The 16,507-nt window shown below is 51.4% G+C and overlaps 1 protein-coding gene across 6 annotated transcripts in view; it reads right to left on the minus strand.

The window, feature by feature from the left end:
• Nucleotides 1–15,848, minus strand: part of Dlg3 (discs large MAGUK scaffold protein 3) — a 51,871-nt gene extending 36,023 nt beyond the window's left edge. For 2 of the 6 annotated variants that reach the window (XM_050119643.1, XM_050119642.1), the window contains exons 1-10: nt 15,167–15,848; nt 12,196–12,249; nt 11,893–11,943; nt 11,370–11,494; nt 11,008–11,177; nt 10,548–10,684; nt 10,101–10,245; nt 9,374–9,533; nt 7,730–7,886; nt 7,230–7,332 (exon numbers count right to left, since the gene is read on the minus strand). In XM_050119643.1, the coding sequence (XP_049975600.1) occupies nt 7,230–7,332; nt 7,730–7,886; nt 9,374–9,533; nt 10,101–10,245; nt 10,548–10,684; nt 11,008–11,177; nt 11,370–11,494; nt 11,893–11,943; nt 12,196–12,249; nt 15,167–15,523 (1,459 nt within the window). In that variant the 5' untranslated portion in view covers nt 15,524–15,848. Of the gene's footprint in view, nt 1–6,302; nt 6,458–7,229; nt 7,333–7,729; nt 7,887–8,195; nt 8,273–8,719; nt 9,120–9,373; nt 9,534–10,100; nt 10,246–10,547; nt 10,685–11,007; nt 11,178–11,369; nt 11,495–11,892; nt 11,944–12,195; nt 12,250–15,166 lie in introns of those variants that run through there. The other 4 variants (XM_050119644.1, XM_050119645.1, XM_050119646.1 and 1 more) reach the window with 4 other exon arrangements.
• Nucleotides 15,849–16,507: the final 659 nt, after the last annotated feature.

A 16,507-nucleotide genomic window follows, 5' to 3' on the forward strand; every position in this document is an offset into this window, starting at 1 on the left:
AAGTTTACAAAATTGGGTGGGCCTGAAAGGGTGGAATCACTTTGAGAAAAAAGTCTGGCAGTTCCTCAAAGTCTGCAGTTACCTTCTGACCCATAGCAACTTCACTCCCAGGTGTGAATCCAAGAAAGCTGAAAACATCTGTTCACACAAAAACTTCAGGAATGTTTGTAACACAGTATTCGCAGGAGTGGGGAAGTGAAGAGAACACAAATGCCCATCAACTCAAGAATGGAGAAAAACAAAATGTGCTCTAACCATAGACTGCACTATTATTCCACCCTGAAACACTGAAGAACCGACACGTGTCACAACATGACTGAACCATGAAAAGCTTACACTAAGCGAAGCTGGGCACAAAAGGCCACATATTGCAAGGTTTATATGAACTACCCACAAAAGATTAGAAGGTGCCTAGGGCTGTCTGGAGGGAAAGAGCTAAGGGAAAACAAGGAGTGACTGCTAGGGTCAAGGCTTTTGGGAGGCAAGAAAATATTCCTAAAATTGTAATCAAAATGCTTTTCTGAAAATTGTAAAAACAACTGAAATGTATATTTCAAGCGAACATGCTTGTATTATGGCATGTGAATTATATCCCAATAACCTGACTCCAAAACGGTGGGCCCTATCTTTTCATCAGGTCAGCATTTCTAGCTAAAGGACCTTTACTCAAGTCTTAAATCCCTGCAGCACACGCAGGTGTTAACTGGATGGAGGTGGGTGGTCCTTGGACTTCCCACAGGGCAGGGAACCCTGATTGCTCTTTGGGCTGACCAGGGAGGGGGACTTGATTGGGGGAGGGGGAGGGAAAGGGGAGACGGCGGTGGGGGGAAGAGACAGAAATCTTAAGAAAGAAAGAAAGAAAGAAAGAAAGAAAGAAAGAAAGAAAGAAAGAAAGAAAGAAAGAAAGAAAGAAAGAAAGAAAGAAAGAAAGCTAGTTACCCTCAGGTGCCTTCTCATCACTGGCCCAATAGCATGCTGGGCCTTCTATTTATTCTCGAGTTAATCTATAAGCAGGATAAGAATCCAGTCAGAGCAAAACTGAGCAGCAAACAATAAGCCTGTGAAATACGCTCAACATTACTATCAGGGAATGCAAATCCAAACCACAATGAGATACCACTTCACACCCAGCAGGATGGTGACAACCAAAAGGACAAGTGCTGGGGAGGACACAAAAATGGTACAGGCCTGGACAAATGGACAGCAGCCTGGACAGGCCTCTAAAGGGTGAACATTTGAGTGTTCACTTGATTCCAAATCCAGAGACTATTTCCAAGAAATATGTATGCTTATGTCCATTGAAAAATCTGAATATTAATGTTCATAAAGCATTACTTATAATCATTCTAGTGTAGAAACAACTCAAAAACAACACAACACAGGCAAAGGAATATTATTTATTCATAAAAAGAAATGAAGTACCGACACATGCTACAACATAAATTAGCCTTGATCTTGTGCTAAGTGAAAGGAGCCAGTCTCAAAAGGCCACATGCCATGTAATTTCACTTACATGAAAAATTCAGAAAAAACAATAACCCCACAAGCATCAGAAAGGAGATTTGTGGTTGCCTGGGGCTAAGGGAGATAAGAAGTTTGGGGATGATGGTTAAGCTGTTAAGCTCCATTCATGTGTAGTCTGAAATAAATTGTTAAGGTCATAAAAAATGAGTGACAGGGCTGAGATGTTGCTCAGTGGTACCACCCCTGCTTAACATACATAAAGCCCTGGATATCGATGTATAGCTTAATAAAAAAACAAAAAAAAAATTAAAAAGAAATGAGAAATGCCTACTTATGCCATTAACATTCTTAAACCTGAATATATTTGCTATAAAATTGAGCAACACAACTTCTACCTTTTGGCACCTCCCGGAAACGCCCCCCTCCCACAACAAAATCACTCTCTGTGGGAAACTCACTTTGCTTCTGCAGGAGAGCCTCCCACACGCTTCCAGAAATCCCTTGTCCACTACTATTTCTTTGGGGACAGGATTGTACAATCACCAGAACTGAAAAGCTGAGATAAATGAGGTGTAGTAGCACACACCCTTAATCCCACCAGCATTTGGGGAGGCAAAGGCAAATGCTTCTATGAAGTTTGACACCAGTCTGATCTACATAGCAAGTTCCAAGCCAGTCAAAGCTACAAAGTGAAACCTTCTCAAAAAACAAAACAAAGGCACGCCTTTAATCCCAGAACTGGGAGGCTGAGGCAGGAAGATCTCTGAGTTTGAGGCCAGCCTGGTCTACAGAGTGAGTTCCAGGACAGCCAGGGTTACAGAGAGAAACCCTGTTTCAGAAAAAAAAGTATCATAGTGATACTAAATAAAGCAATTTAACAACCTATGTGCCAAGTCCACAGGTTAGATGATGTCCAACCCCTACTTGTGCAGGGGAGATACACTAGAAAGCAAGTATCTTCAACCTGTCACCCTCCCAAAGCTTGCCCCTCTCTGTGTATTAAAAGGAGAGGAATAAAGAATATCTCCCATTCCTTCCTTCACCACAGCCCTAGGTCCTTTGCTTCCATTAATTTGCCTCTTATGGCCCATATATGTAAATAAAATCATGCAATATGTGGTTTATATTGTGTTTTTGTTGGTTTCGTTTGGTTTTTGAGGCAGGGTCTATGTAGCCCTGGCTGGTCTGAATTTCCTATGTAGACCAGACCGGCCTCAGAGTCATAGATACCTGCTTGCCTCCGCCTCTCAAGTGCTGGTGGGAGTACTTCATGCTTTTAAGGTTCACAAGCATGTTGTGACAATCAGTTCTTTATTCTGTTTGATGGTAAAATAAAAACCTGGTCTCTGCTGAGAGTGCATTTTGTTTACCCTTTCTTGGCTTGATGGATATTTGGGGCCTTTCCACCTTTTCACTATTGAGGAACCATCTTTGTCCTCGCCTTGGTCTTGCTTTAGGAATGTAGTAGGTGTTTCAAACTTTCTTTGCCTTGATGTACTTTTAGCTCTGCTCTCATGACAGATCATACTGATAGGGTAGCAATGTTTACACCCTTCATTTCCAGATTTGGAGAAATGTTGTGGGAAAAATAACCCTTTGAAACATTCTAGTTGTTAGCTGCCCTGGCCTCTAGCTGTTCAGGCCTTCTGTGAAAGGGTTTCTGTGGTGAGCCCATTCAGCCCCTTAAAATGGAAAAAGTCATTCTCTCGACTGGCATACTCCTACCCTATGTGGATGTACATTCCAGTAGGAAAAAACTGTTCACAAAGGATCAGTCCCCAGTTGGGCTACTTTAGGTGATCAATTTCTGACTCACTTCTTGATTTGAACATCAGATTTCTACTCTAAAAACAAAAGGTCTTTCCAGAAAAACACTAGCTCAATTTAAGCAAAGGCGGGGGAGGGAAATGGGATGCAGTGGCTGGGAGGAGGCAGAAATCTTTAATAAATAAATAAAAAAAAGGAAAAAAATTAAGCAAAGGCCAAAACAGAATAACTAGGCAAAAAATGTACATTTCAAAATGTTAATGGCAAGCCCACCTTCACCTTGGTGCCGCAATTCCATAAGTCAATGAGACTTATTATCCAGTTTAAAAGAGTTTGGAAGAAAGCCTCTGCCAAGTACCAGTTATTTAAATTTTTCCATTTTGATATTTTTAGCTAACAGGTAGGATTTTGAAATCCACTACAGTTTGGAGCAGTCAGAAGTGAAACTATTAAATAACATCTTTTACTGTGGTATCTTGTCATTTAGCAGTTCTATTTCTATTTCATATTTCCAAAACTCCACCATGAAAACACTTTGTAAGACACCCATGCTAGGCACAATATAAAGCACAAATAGAGCCAATTTCTATACCTCATTAGTTCACACTAAGCAAACACATTTACAAAAAGTCTCAAGGTATGAGCATCTTAAGTTGCCATCCAGCCCCCTGAATGTTCAAGGGAGATACATTAGGAAGCAGCTGCCTATCACATCCCCAATGCTTGTCTTTCATTGTGTATTCAAATGAGAGGGGGTCATAAAAATGTTGTAAATTTATCTGTAGCAATACAGGCACAACTCTGTGTCATTGAACTATAGACCTACATGTGGGAAGTGAGTGCTATTATGACTTATATCTCATCTAAACCATTTTAAAAGGCAGGGAAAAAGTTCTTATCCTGACTGTTCTAATTAGTCAGCGCTATTTTAAGCACTTGTGCTAAATATGATGTAGTCAAAGCCTGCACAGGAACGGTGCCTTCGCAGAGTCCCCTTCCATTCGGATCTGTCTTTCCCACATTCCTTCCCTAGTCCCTGGTATTTCTCCACCCCAGTTCCTGGTGGGCTTCCACTCTGCACGAGTCTTGGGTCACAGTTGTTACAAGTACTGCATGTGCCCCTGGTGGACCTCAAAATCAAATGGTTTGCTGACCCTCAGCAACTCTGCCTGTGTGACCTCGGGCCACTTGAGTTCTAACTCTCCCCTCTCCCACGGTTGTTCCAGTCTGCACAGTAGGGGTGCCGACTGTGATCTGACCCTTTCCAGTGCTCACGTTCTAAGTGAGAAATCCAATCGAACGGTTGCTTAGCCAATAGTATGCAAAGTCTCTGCCACTTTTGCCAACAGACACATTTATTTGGATTATTCACCTCGCAAGCAGCCACCATGATGCAATCCTCCAAAGAACCATTTTTTAATGTATTTTTAAATTACCAATGTGGAATCCTTACCATTAAATACAAGGATTTAACCTAAGAAAAGTGTGGATTCAATACAGAATGTCTGATGTCTCTACCAGTGCCTAAAGATACATTTGCAAATGAAGACAAAGCTTGGCTTATTAGGGCTCTGTTGAATTGAGCAAATCAAAGAAAAAAATAAGGCTGGGGAGGCATTGCTAAGCAGTGCTTCAACTAATTCCTGAAAGGAAGGCCCTGTGCAGCAAGTGGAAGAAGGACTTGCCACAAGACAGCTCCTCAGGCGACGTCATAAACTCAAAAACACACTGAGAGCAGCAAACCCTGCAGCAATCACTTTAGCACTTACAGCTTTTTATGCAGACCAGTTGCATTCCCCAAACAAAAGTCAGAGAAACAGTTGGTCACCAGTTTCCAGCGTACCACCAGCAGACAAACTCACAGTATTGTTTCCATATGCCTAGCAGCAGAGAGAAAACCGAAACAGCATTGGCTCTTCAGACACACACACACACACACACACAGAGAGAGAGAGAGAGAGAGAGAGAGAGAGAGAGAGAGAGAGAGAGAGAGAGAGAGAGAGAGAGCGAGCGAGCAGTGAGGGGGACAGGCAGGCAATGAGAAGCCATTTCCTTTGCAGAACCCACTCTTAAACTGAGAGCCAAAACTGATAACTATTAGTTGCTAAGAAAAAATCCAAAGGCGAATTCTCTCCTGAGAAGCAAACCGCACAAGTCTGATTCATAAAAAACAAGACCCATAAGGTGCGTTCATTCCCTGTCAGGAAGCTGAAAGCCAAACATGGAGATGAAGGAGTCGAGATGTCCATTTGCATCTCTCTTTCCAATTACCTGAGACTAATGAGATCGCCTATTAGTTACCTCCCTTCACTCCTGTCTCCCAAGGAGCCTGCTAAAGGGTGACAAGGCCATCTCTCTTTAGGGCTCAGAAAGCACGGAACCAGCGTGGGGGAGGGGCAGGAAGGACAAAGGTGGTCGCTTTTGAGGCTTCCTAGCTTTGTCACAGGGATCCCGGGTGGCTTCTCCTGTTCTGCTCGCAAAACTGGAGCACCTGCCAGGGCCAGGTCCCTTCCTCCACATGGGTTACAGGCCTGCAGGGCCTGGGTGTCCAAGGAAACCCGGGCGCTGCAGCCCTAAGGGACAAAGGCCAGTCTTACAAGAGGGAGGAGGGGACGAAAGACGTCTGGTACCGAATGAAAGCTTTGAGAAGACAGGGGGCACGAGAATCCTAAACTAATTGCCGGCATTCTTAGGGTTAGGGAGAGAAAATGCGCATGGGGGAAAGGGATGATTTAGAAAATTCCTGTGGGGACTCGAGGGCAGCTAGGGACGCAGCAGGAAGGAGGCTGTGGGCAGCATTGAGGCTTAAGGGGGCACAGCTGATGCGTGAGAAGCGGTGATGGCACGGAGGTGAAAGCCAGCCAGGGTTCGGTGGACGGAGACCCCCTCGCGGCCCAGATGCAGGCCGAGCAAACCCCGGAGGTGGAGAAGGGGCCGCGGGGTGCGCAGCTCAGGCTTTCGAGGGAGAGGACAGAGATGGAGCGCAATGTTGGAAAAGAGGCTGAGAACAGAACAGTGGAGAGGCTAGGGGGGACTGCGAGGGGGCCTGGCCCCGGTCCGTCCCACCTCACCTGGCGCCCAGTCGGAGTTCAGGTCTAGTGTCGAGAAAGCGCCGGCTCCGGCCGGTCCCTCTGTCCCGCGCGGGAGACCACGGACACAAAGCGGGGCGCGCGAGAGGAGGGGAGAAGGGGAGGAGGGGGAGGGGATGGAGGAGGAGACGCCAGAGGCGCGAGGGGAGGAGGGGCGCCCATCGCCCTCCGCCTGGGTCAGGGGGCGGGGCGTGCGGCTGGAGGCCGCGCTGGGCGCGCCAATGGTTGTCCAGCAGGCTCGCAGGCTGGGGCGCGCCTTCCTATGGTTCACCTCAGCACCTGGGCCTCCGCGGGCCCGGCCAATCAAACACCTTTGTTTGTATAGCTGGCCCCGCCCATTCGCCCCTGCTGAGGACCTGCTAGCTGAGAAAACAAATTTCTCCTTCTGGCTGTGAGTCTTCTCCTGAAACCCCCCCACCGCGCCCCGTCCAAAGAGTTTAGCATCACCTTTCAAAGCCTGTGCGGGTCTTGCAGTCATTTTGATGAAGGGAGATAAATGGGATTCACAAATATTTGACCCAAGATCGCTTAGGATTTCTTACTCTCTGAAGTCCTTCTAACCGAGAGTTACCCTTTTTCCTGGGCACACAATTCCAATCACCGCCTCTGAGCCCTCCGCTTCTCCTTGGCTTTTCCAGTTGCCCTAAAATCTGTGGCGCTTCTTCCCCGTGGGCTGCTGCCCACTACTGGCTTTGTGCAATATTGCATCCCTCATCAGCAGGCTCTAAACGCCCCTTGATTGATGCTCCCACCCAAACCACCCAAACCAACCACACTGTCTAGAAGGGAAAGGAAATAAGAGGTTACCGCACTAGAGGACCGCAGATTTGGTCAAATGGCTTTGTTTCCTTTGGTAGGAAAAGCCAACACTAAGTATAGGTTTCACCTCGTCTTCCCGTCTTCCCTTACCTTCAGGTCTGTACTGGGCCACAATGGTGACTGACTGGCCAGCCCGTTTCAGGGCAGCTGCTGCCTGCTCATGAGTGGCATTCCTCAGGTTGACTCCATTTACCTGTCCAGAGAGAGAGAGCTGTGAGTGACCCCAATGACAAGAAAGAGTCATAGCAGTTAGAAAGGGGCTTACAGCCCATCTCTCAGCCGATTTGGATTTGTTTTCCCCAAATTCCATCCTTGCCCCTCCCCCAATTAGGCCTATCACTAGTATAATAATTATTTTTGTGGAAGTCAAATGCCAATCAAACTTAAGATCCAGGGACATTCATTTCTTCCTCAAGCACAAGTCTTGGTCCCTTTTCCCTCATTAAAGATATTTATAAAGACAATTTACATTTTCTTCAGTTCTTAGCCCTTCCCTCATCTCAAGAAATAGTTCTTGGCGGACACATGGGCTCCCCTCCTCCCTTTTAGTTTGGCACAGCACCCATCCTCCCACCTCGCCTTTGTCTCACCGATAAGATCCGGTCTCCCCTTCGCAACTCCCCACTCAGGTCGGCTGGGCCTCCTGCCAGGATGAAGGAGACAAAAATGCCTTCTCCATCTTCTCCCCCTACGATGTTGAAGCCCAGGCCTGTGGACCCTTTGTGCAGGATGATCTTGCGGGGCTCTCTGCAGGGAAAGGGGTAAAGACATGACAGGGAGCTCAGGACCAAGGATGACAGCAACTGTTGACCCTGCGAAGACCAGTTTGTCACGAGAGCCATACTTGCTGTAGGAAAAGACTTGGGCTTTTATATGTGATACCCTGTTTTCCCCTTTGGCTCTTGAAACCTGCTTGGCTGCTCTAGTATGGCAGGTGCCAAGTTTCAGTTCCTCTTCCTAAAAGCGCCCTAGTCAATTTCCCAATGGGCATTCCTCCGCACTCTCGGGTCAACAGAACCTCAGCCAGAACTCTAGAGCCCACATTTCCCAGCTTACTCGCTTGTCTTCCCCTGAGTCTTCCGGTCTGTGAAAGGCCCTAGGCTGAAAGAGAAACCCATTAAGGGCAGTGGAGTGACCCTGGGTTGATGGCCCTCACCATGCAAAAGATACTTCCACTACACCTGCTGCTCCAAAGCTCTGAAGTCCCACCCTCCAATTTAGGACCCTTTCTACCCTCCCCCAACAACCTAACAGCTACGCTGGCCAGTGTGGAAGACAGAGATGAAAAAAATCCCAGGTCCCGAAATGGTGCTTAAGGGCTACACTGAAGAGAGGAGACAAATATATTTCTTTAAAAAACTGACTAAAACTGGCCATATTCAAGGAAGCTGTCTCTAAATGGTCATAGTGCCACCAGGTGAGCGGAATTCTCTGCACATGTGTATCTCTACAACTCGCCCGACTCCCCAGCACGTAGTCCCATCCTGCTATCTTCATCTGTTACATCTTTCCTCGCCCAGGTCTCAAGTGAGCCTCTTCCTTTCTTGCTGTTCCGAGTCTAGGGGTGCGATGCTCCCTACCTGGCATCCCCTCCGGGCCGCAGGGAGCGGAGCGGCCAGGCCCACCTCTGCGAGGCCCTCCTCCAGGCCGAAGCCGAGGCCGTGCCCAAACCCAGGGCCAAGCTTGAGCCTGAGAACTTGCGAGCCCTCTCCATGGCTCCTCTGGTTCTCCCCGGCTCAGCCTACCCTTCCGTCTCCACTGCAGCCGGCCCAGCAGCCACCTGGGCCCCACCCCGCAAACCTGTCCCCCTGCAACCCTGGCCGGCCTGACCAGTTCAACGGCCCCGGCCCGCCGCCACCACCACGGGGCGGAGCCCTTCCCCGCGCGGTCCCGGGCCGGCCTGGCGGTCTCTCAGAGTCCCACCGACCCCGTGGGCTGAAAGACCTTCCTCAGTGATTATGTATGGCTACCGCAGAGAGCAGAGAGGATTGCCACTGTCGCGGGGCAGGAAACCCCCGTCGCCCGACCCCTCCCCCCCCCAACCCCTAAATGCTTCACCCCACCCCGGATCTGCTTTTTCTGTTCTGGGCCACTCGCTAGGCACTCCCCCTGACGGCAGAACTCGTTCTTGCAGCCACCTCTGCCCCCTCCTAGAGTCCCAAGGCCTCACTGTTGCCGGCCAGAAAATGCATCCTCTCTCCACTCTAGGTGGAAAGAATAGGATAGGGTCTTACCTGGGGAAGTCTTCCTCAGCCAGCATGTGCCTGGGAATGGGAGAGTAGCGTGTAGGGGGCACCTGAGGAGGAGCAGGGTAGGTGACCTTGCTCTCGACTGCCCCGAGATAACCCAGGTTGGAATTATGGCTTATGTGGTTGTCAGCCAAGGCAGTGAAAGCTGAGGTGGAAAAAGAAAGAAAATGGTCCAGAGATGCCCCCACTATGGATTTTTTCCCAACCCCCTTCAAGGATTTTTCCATACATCCTACCTCAGGTGCAAAAAGCGACCCAGGGATGCTGATTACCTAGGCGCAGCCCTCTGTTTTATCCACTCCCCCACTCTCACCCCAGGGTTCCTCCTCCTCGGTCCTTTTCTAAACCCTGGGCTTACCCCTGGGCCTCTTAGAAAGAGCTGAAGTCAAGGCAGTCGACAAAGAAAGGCATGGCTAGGGGTGTGACTAATAATAATCCCTCACATCTCTGTAGCCTAAGAGTTTTCCAAAGGCTTTCTCATCCATAATCCCATTTGATCCTTGCACCAGCCCAATGAGGAAGGCAGCATAAGTATCATTGGCTCCTTTAGGCTGAAGAGGAGACTAAAGTACGAAAAGAACTGCCCAAGGACACCCAACTCCCCAGCACAGGGCTGGGGCCTGGATTCAGTTATGACACAGGCATTTGTATTTGTACAGACACTTTACCCCCGGCCCCCCGAAACCAGGGCCAAAGACCAACAGGTACGTACTGCTGGCGTAGTCAGGGGGAGCATACATGTCGTTGAGGTGGAGGCTGCCGGGCTTGGCCACCTTCAGATAGACCATATCTGATGTGTTCTTCAGTGAGGCTACAGCTTCCTCGTGCCTCACATCCTGCAGATTGGTGTTGTTCACCTGGAAGAGGAGACACCCTGGGGTGGGTCTAAGAAAGGGAAACCTCTCCAGGGAGCTCAAAGGAATGGCCTTTAAGTATACTAACAGGTCCAAGTGAGGTAGGACTAAAGGGATATAAAGGTGCTTGGCCCTACCATGGAAAGAACTAGGGTCTTGATTCCTGGGTATACACAACTCAAGTGATAGTCTTGAAATTCTCCGAAATGCCTCCTTCTCTGCTGAGGCTTAGGTGTAGTGAGAGGGTCACCAGGGCTGCCCCTCCCCACCCTCCCACTTGGGCATCCCCATGAAGGCTGTCTCACCGCAAGCAGCCGGTCCCCAATCTGTAGGCGGCCATCCTTCTGAGCAGCTCCTCCTTCGATGATCTTGGTGATGTAGATGCTGTTGTCTCCTGGGATATGCTGGTTGCCAATGCCTCCAGCAATGCTGAAACCCAGGCCTAAACGGTACCCAGCAGGAAGGTGGGAAAGGACCACAAAAAGAGATCAGCACGGTTCCTACATTGCAAAGTTGGTTCCCACCCAGCTATCCCAATATCCCTTCCAAAAGCTCCTTTCCCACCAGGAACCCCAAACACCAGCCTAGCACCCCAAGGGCAGTAAGGGGTGAAACCTGAGGTCAAGAAAGAAGGCTATGAGCTGGGACTGGAGGACTCGTGCTAGGCGGAAGGTCACTCCCTTCCACTCCCCCACGGAGCAGCTGTGACCTAGGACCTGGGGGTGGGGGTGGAGGGCTAGAGCTAGGAACCAGGGGGGGCCACACCTTTGGGCCCTTTGAGCAGGTTGACCTCCATGATAGTCTCAGGCGGGGGCTGTCGCCGCCGCACCACCAACCGCACCACCGGGCCTGCCTCCTTCAGCGCCTCCACAGCCCGGCTGTGCACCACCTCAGACACGTCCACTTCATTCACCCGTAGCACACAGTCGTTCACCCTGTGGGGAAAGCCCGAGAGGCATGACACCGTGCCACCATCCCTCTACCGTGTCTTCTAGAGCCTCCCTCTCCTCTCCCTTTCTCCTTTCCCTCTCTGACCTAACAGAAGGGTCATGCTGCCAGGCTGACCCTCGTCTTCTCGCCTCCATCCTGTCCCTTCCACCCACAGCCCTGCTTCCAGGCCATCTCACCCCAGCCTCCCATCCATGGCAGCTGCTCCACCAGGAATGATCTTGGTAATAAAGATGCCAGGGTCATCAGGGACATGAGGGTTGTCGATGCCACCTGCGATACTGAAGCCCAGGCCAGAGTTGCCCTGAGAAGGGGGTGGAAGGGCATAGTCATTTCATTCTGAGAGCACAGGAAAGAAGGGTCTTGGCACTCCATCTCCCTCTATGTTCCAGAGTAGGTTCTCCAGGTCCCATGGTAGGATGGGGCATATTCATCAGAAGCCTAGCAGTTTCTCAGCCTGTGTTGACCGTGTGGGTGGGGAGGCCTCAGCAAACCAACCCCCCACCCCAATTCTCCAGGCCTCAGTAAGCAAGATCAATGAACATTTATTTGGTAGATGAATGATATGGCTTCTGAGGGCCCTGTTTCCCCATACTCTCAACAAGGCTCCCCTGCGAGTCTTGAAATGCTGCTCAGGGCCCTCCCCTCTCCTGGATGCAACCCTCGCTTCCCATTTCCCACCCTCCCTCCTGGAAAACTTACCCGCTCCAGCACTATCTCCTCATACTTGAACATGCCATCACTGCCGTTCACCTAAGGGAACACAGAGTGCTTCCTTCAGAGTTTCCTGCCCTCCCAGCCAGCTGCCCTCTAGTCAGTGTGCTTCCTTCCCCGCTCCCACAAAGATCTCAAGCACACCACAGGATATCACTAGAGCACAGATGGGGACAGGCTGACCCCAAGCGAGCACACCCCTCCCCTTGCGTTCAACCGTAAGTCCAAAGCCAGCAGCTTGTTTAGTTCAGATCAATTGTCTGAAACTGAGCCAATCAGTGGTGCACTCACCGATAGGCTGGGCTCCAGGGCCTCGGGGTTCACTAGGAGGGGTGCAGGGCTGGCCTAAGGGGGATGGCAGAGATGGAGCATGATGGGCAAACCATACCACACCCAGCATCAATAGGAAGTGCCCAGAAGCCTGGCCAGGGAACCTCTTCGTTTCTGAACCACAGCTCCCCCTGACTTCGGGATCATACATTCCCACAATGTCAGATACGGGGACAGCAGACACCATCTTAGCCAACCACTTTCACATGACAGCTGGAGACACTAAGACCCAGAGAGGTTGTAGGGTGTGCCTAAGGGCACACTGGGAGTTGGGGTGTAAAACCTGTGTAGGTGCTCTTTGGATTATAGGAGGCTTCAAGGCCAGTGGCATTTTGGCTACTCATCCCTTCTCCGTGTTATTTCTGTCAGAGTACCTTGGAAGCCCTATTTTTACACTTTCTTCAAAGGTTCCAGAAATTCAAGTTCTCAAATGGACGGGAGTAAAAATTCTAATCCATTTTTTTTTCCCCAAGGGACTTTCGACTTGAATCCTTTGTGTCCCAGAAGAAAGGGTCGGGGTGGGAACTGGTCAGGAGTCTAAGGACAAACCAGGGGTAGGACAGGACTCGAGTAGGCAAAATTCCCCGTGAAGGAAAACCTGATGGCCCACAGACATTGAAGCAGAACATGTGCTCTTTAACACACAGTGGCCATGAGAAGACAGGCAAGAAAATGATTCCCAAAACACAGGCTGTTTTCAGCAGCACACAGACATGGGCCTTCCTGACAGGACAAGCTTGTGGCCGGTTTTCCAGGGGAAATCTGATTCTTCCCAGACAAGAACACCTGCTTCTTCGTTCCCACATTCATTTCCAAGACTGAAGAAGCCCCCTTGTCTCTCTCCCCAGGTGTCCCAGCACTAATCCAGATTTCAATGGCCGTCTTGCACCTTTCGGAAGTTTCCACCCCAGGGGAGAACAGCTGGAAAGGATGAGGGCTCATTTGCTTATCCGGCTCTGCTTCCCCCCCCCCCTTCCCAGTCCCAGCCTTTGCTGGGCTGGCTTCAAGAGTGCTGACTAGCCATCCCGCCCATATTCCCTCCTTCTTGTTCTGTGGTCTTAAGGAGTCAGTGGTAGGATTCCAGCCTCATCCTGGTCTTAGGAGGAAAACAACCTCTGGCTCTTCAGAGACCCCACCCCCAGACCAACACAGCTGACTGAAGTACAATGCAATAACTACAGAGGAAAAGAAAATTCATGCAGCTCTTTCGTGCCCCTGGTGCACCATGTGTGCCCACATGTGCCAAGCCATGCCCCCCCAAGCTCAGTTTGGGTGGTACCTGGAGGTCTCAGCTCCCAGTAGCTCACCCTCTAGCCCTGGTCCCACTCCCACTCAGAACCCTTGCCACCCAAAGATCAGTCTGGGTAAAGAAATGGTACCCAATGAGCCCAGCCCTGGAATTGGCACCTATCTCCCACTGGGCAGGCCAAGCATGAGCATGTGTTTGTAAGGGAGAAGCAAAGGAGAGGGGATTCACTGGAGAGGGCAAAAACCAAGGCTAGGGGACACAGGAAGAGGTGTAGGCAGCCAGAAAGGCAGTACATAGGATCCCTCACTCCAAGAAGCCCCCTCTTTTTCTTCTAGGTGGAAACGCATCCCATCCTCAGAGGAGGACAGGGATGGTCAGAATGGTCACCAGCTTGGGGCACTCAGCACATGGCCATCAATGGCAAAGCCTCCTCCTCTCTTTCCACCCTGGGGGCTGCAGAACTAGAGAGGCCCTCCGCCATGCATGCCAGAGACCTGGCTCTGCCGGCCCAGCCTCCATTTTGCTGCTTCTCCCACAGATGCTCCTTCCATTTTCTAAGCTGGCAGTTCAGGCTGGGAGTGGAAGCCGGAGTTGTGCCCAGCACCCAGGGGCTCCCAAGCTGTGCCAAATCAGAGCTGGGGAACTAAGTTCTCCCACATCTGTGGGTACCTATAAGGGCCATGCCCCACTCGGGGAAGACCCTGCACTAGGGCAGTTACCCTTCGCCTGGCTTCAGGCAATAAGCCTGCTTTGGAGCAAGGAGACTTGTTTAACACCTCCCACCCCTCACCCCCCCACCAGCAGACACACTTCAGAGCAAGCGGCTTGGACAAAAGAGTCTGTCCTTCTCAGCAGCCTCTCAGCCTCGCTCGGGACGTGTCTCGCCTCTTCCCCCTCCCCTCTTTTTCCTGTCAAGCGCTTCTCACCAGGGACAACACACACACACATATATACACACGCGTGCGCGGGCACACACACGTGTACACTCTTGAAACCACATGCTTACACACATATACATGGAGACACACACATAGGCAAACACAACTACTCCTGAAGCCTCGTCTACAGAGCCACCTCCACATCCAGAGAGACATCCTCGCACGTCCATGTGCACGTTCACACACAAAGGGACTGGGACGGAGAGGGACTCATGGTATTGAGATGAAGCTCAGCCAGTCCCGCACATGGGTTCCGCTACATACATTCACACAAGCTCCATTACTTTCCTCCACACACCCCAATATACATACAAACACATATGTTCCCCCCCACACGCAGAGCACCATGCCCCCTCCTCCCCTCCTGTGGAGACACACACCACATACAACCCCCGCAGAACCTCCCGCCCCCTGCCAGACACAGAGACACTGCCAACCTCCCCCCTCGCCGCACTGAGACAAACCCAAATCCCCCACACTAGAAAATGTGCCCCTCCGCCATACCATCACCCCCGACACAAACAGCTCCTCCCAATCCCCTTCAAATGGAGACCCCCTAAACAGACACACAAGGGTGCACATATTTGCAACACTCTTTTTGGTCAGCCGCAGTGTTAAGGCTCAGGGTCCATAGACTTGGAGCCCCAGCAATCCCTACTGTTTCCCAGACTTCCGAGACCCCAATCCCTAGTCCTTTTGGGTTGTCCCACCAGCCCCCACCACCCGCCCATCCGCTGGTCCTTACCTGCTCATACCAATCTCGGTTGGTACAGGTGCACTCAGGCCACCAGCTGGGGCCACTGCCGTTAAGTTTAGGGGTGCTCTTGCCGGGGACCGGCTTAGGGGGCACTGGCCCCACATCTCGGCCTGTGGGGATGAGCTTGGCCTTGGTGCGAGGGGTGGGGGTAGCCCCTGCCTGTGAAGGCAGGGTCTGCGAGCTGTAGCCTCCATAACTGGAGCTGGCCCCATTGCCCCCGCTTGGCCCATAGGGGTCCGGCACCTGCCAATCCCCGTAGCCAGGGGGCTCAAGACGCCGCAGGGCGGCCAGGCGGGTCACCTCATAGCACTCGGGGCACTTACAGCAGTGCTGGTGCTTGTGCATGGCACTGCCCCCCGCGGCTCGGACCCCCCAGCCCACGCCAGTTTCCACGCCGCCGCCACCACCACCGGGCTCCCGAGCACACTCGCACTGCTCAGACCAGGATGGGGGGGTCACCCGTGGGGGTGCCCGGGCGGAGCGGGGCCTGGGGCCGGGCGGGCGTCCCGGGGCTTCTGCCCCCACGCTGCCCCGAGCCCATGGCTCCCCCTCCAGCACTGGTGGCTCCGTGTCGCCCGTTGTGGCTTCTGGGCCAAGGCCCAGCGGCAAAGAAGAAGCGGGAGCCCAGGCAAAGGCTAGGCGCGGCGAGAACCTCTTCTGCTCAGGTCCCCAGGATGGATCTGAGTGGAGTCAAGAGCATCTCTCCCCGGCTCCCTTCTCAATTGATTCCAGCCAATCAGCGTACAGAATCAGGCAGCGGCAGCGGCAGCAGCAGGAATGCTAAACAGCCGCTCCTTAAAGGAACAGAAGCAGAGGCGCCTCCCGAGCTCAGCCACAGCTCCCCCGTTCTCTGGGGTACTTGCTACCCTGGTCTAGGTGACTGAGATTTGGACCACTGGAGAGCTGAGGAGCACGATCCCCTGTCCCCCTGTCGCCAATTTCAGGCTGTCTTCTGCCCACACCACCCCGCCCCACTTCCAAGAGGGAGTTGCAGTGAGATGCTCAATGGGTCCCTAAGCCTGCTCTAAGCTAGGGCCACCAGAAGTAAAGAAAGCAACAGAACAGACCGAAGGGGCATCTGGGCAGGGTGCGAGAAGTGCTGCCTCCTGCAGGGGACCAAGGAAGAGGGCAGCATCTAGATCTATCAAATATCCGAATCGGGACCATTGTTCTCCGATCCTCTAGGCCCTGAAATGGCTATTTCATAGTCGACCTTCTTACATCACCAGTGAGAGACTTAACCCCAGAACCGGCAATAGTAGAAAACTACTTAAGCCTGCCTCAGACACTTCTAGTTATTGTTAGGCCAAGAAGCCCAGAGACGCTAAG

This window comes from Alexandromys fortis, unplaced genomic scaffold (assembly GCF_014885135.2).
Source record: "Alexandromys fortis isolate MF-2015 unplaced genomic scaffold, M_Fortis_MF-2015_v1.1 scaffold_155, whole genome shotgun sequence".
Classification (NCBI taxonomy): domain Eukaryota; kingdom Metazoa; phylum Chordata; class Mammalia; order Rodentia; family Cricetidae; genus Alexandromys; species Alexandromys fortis.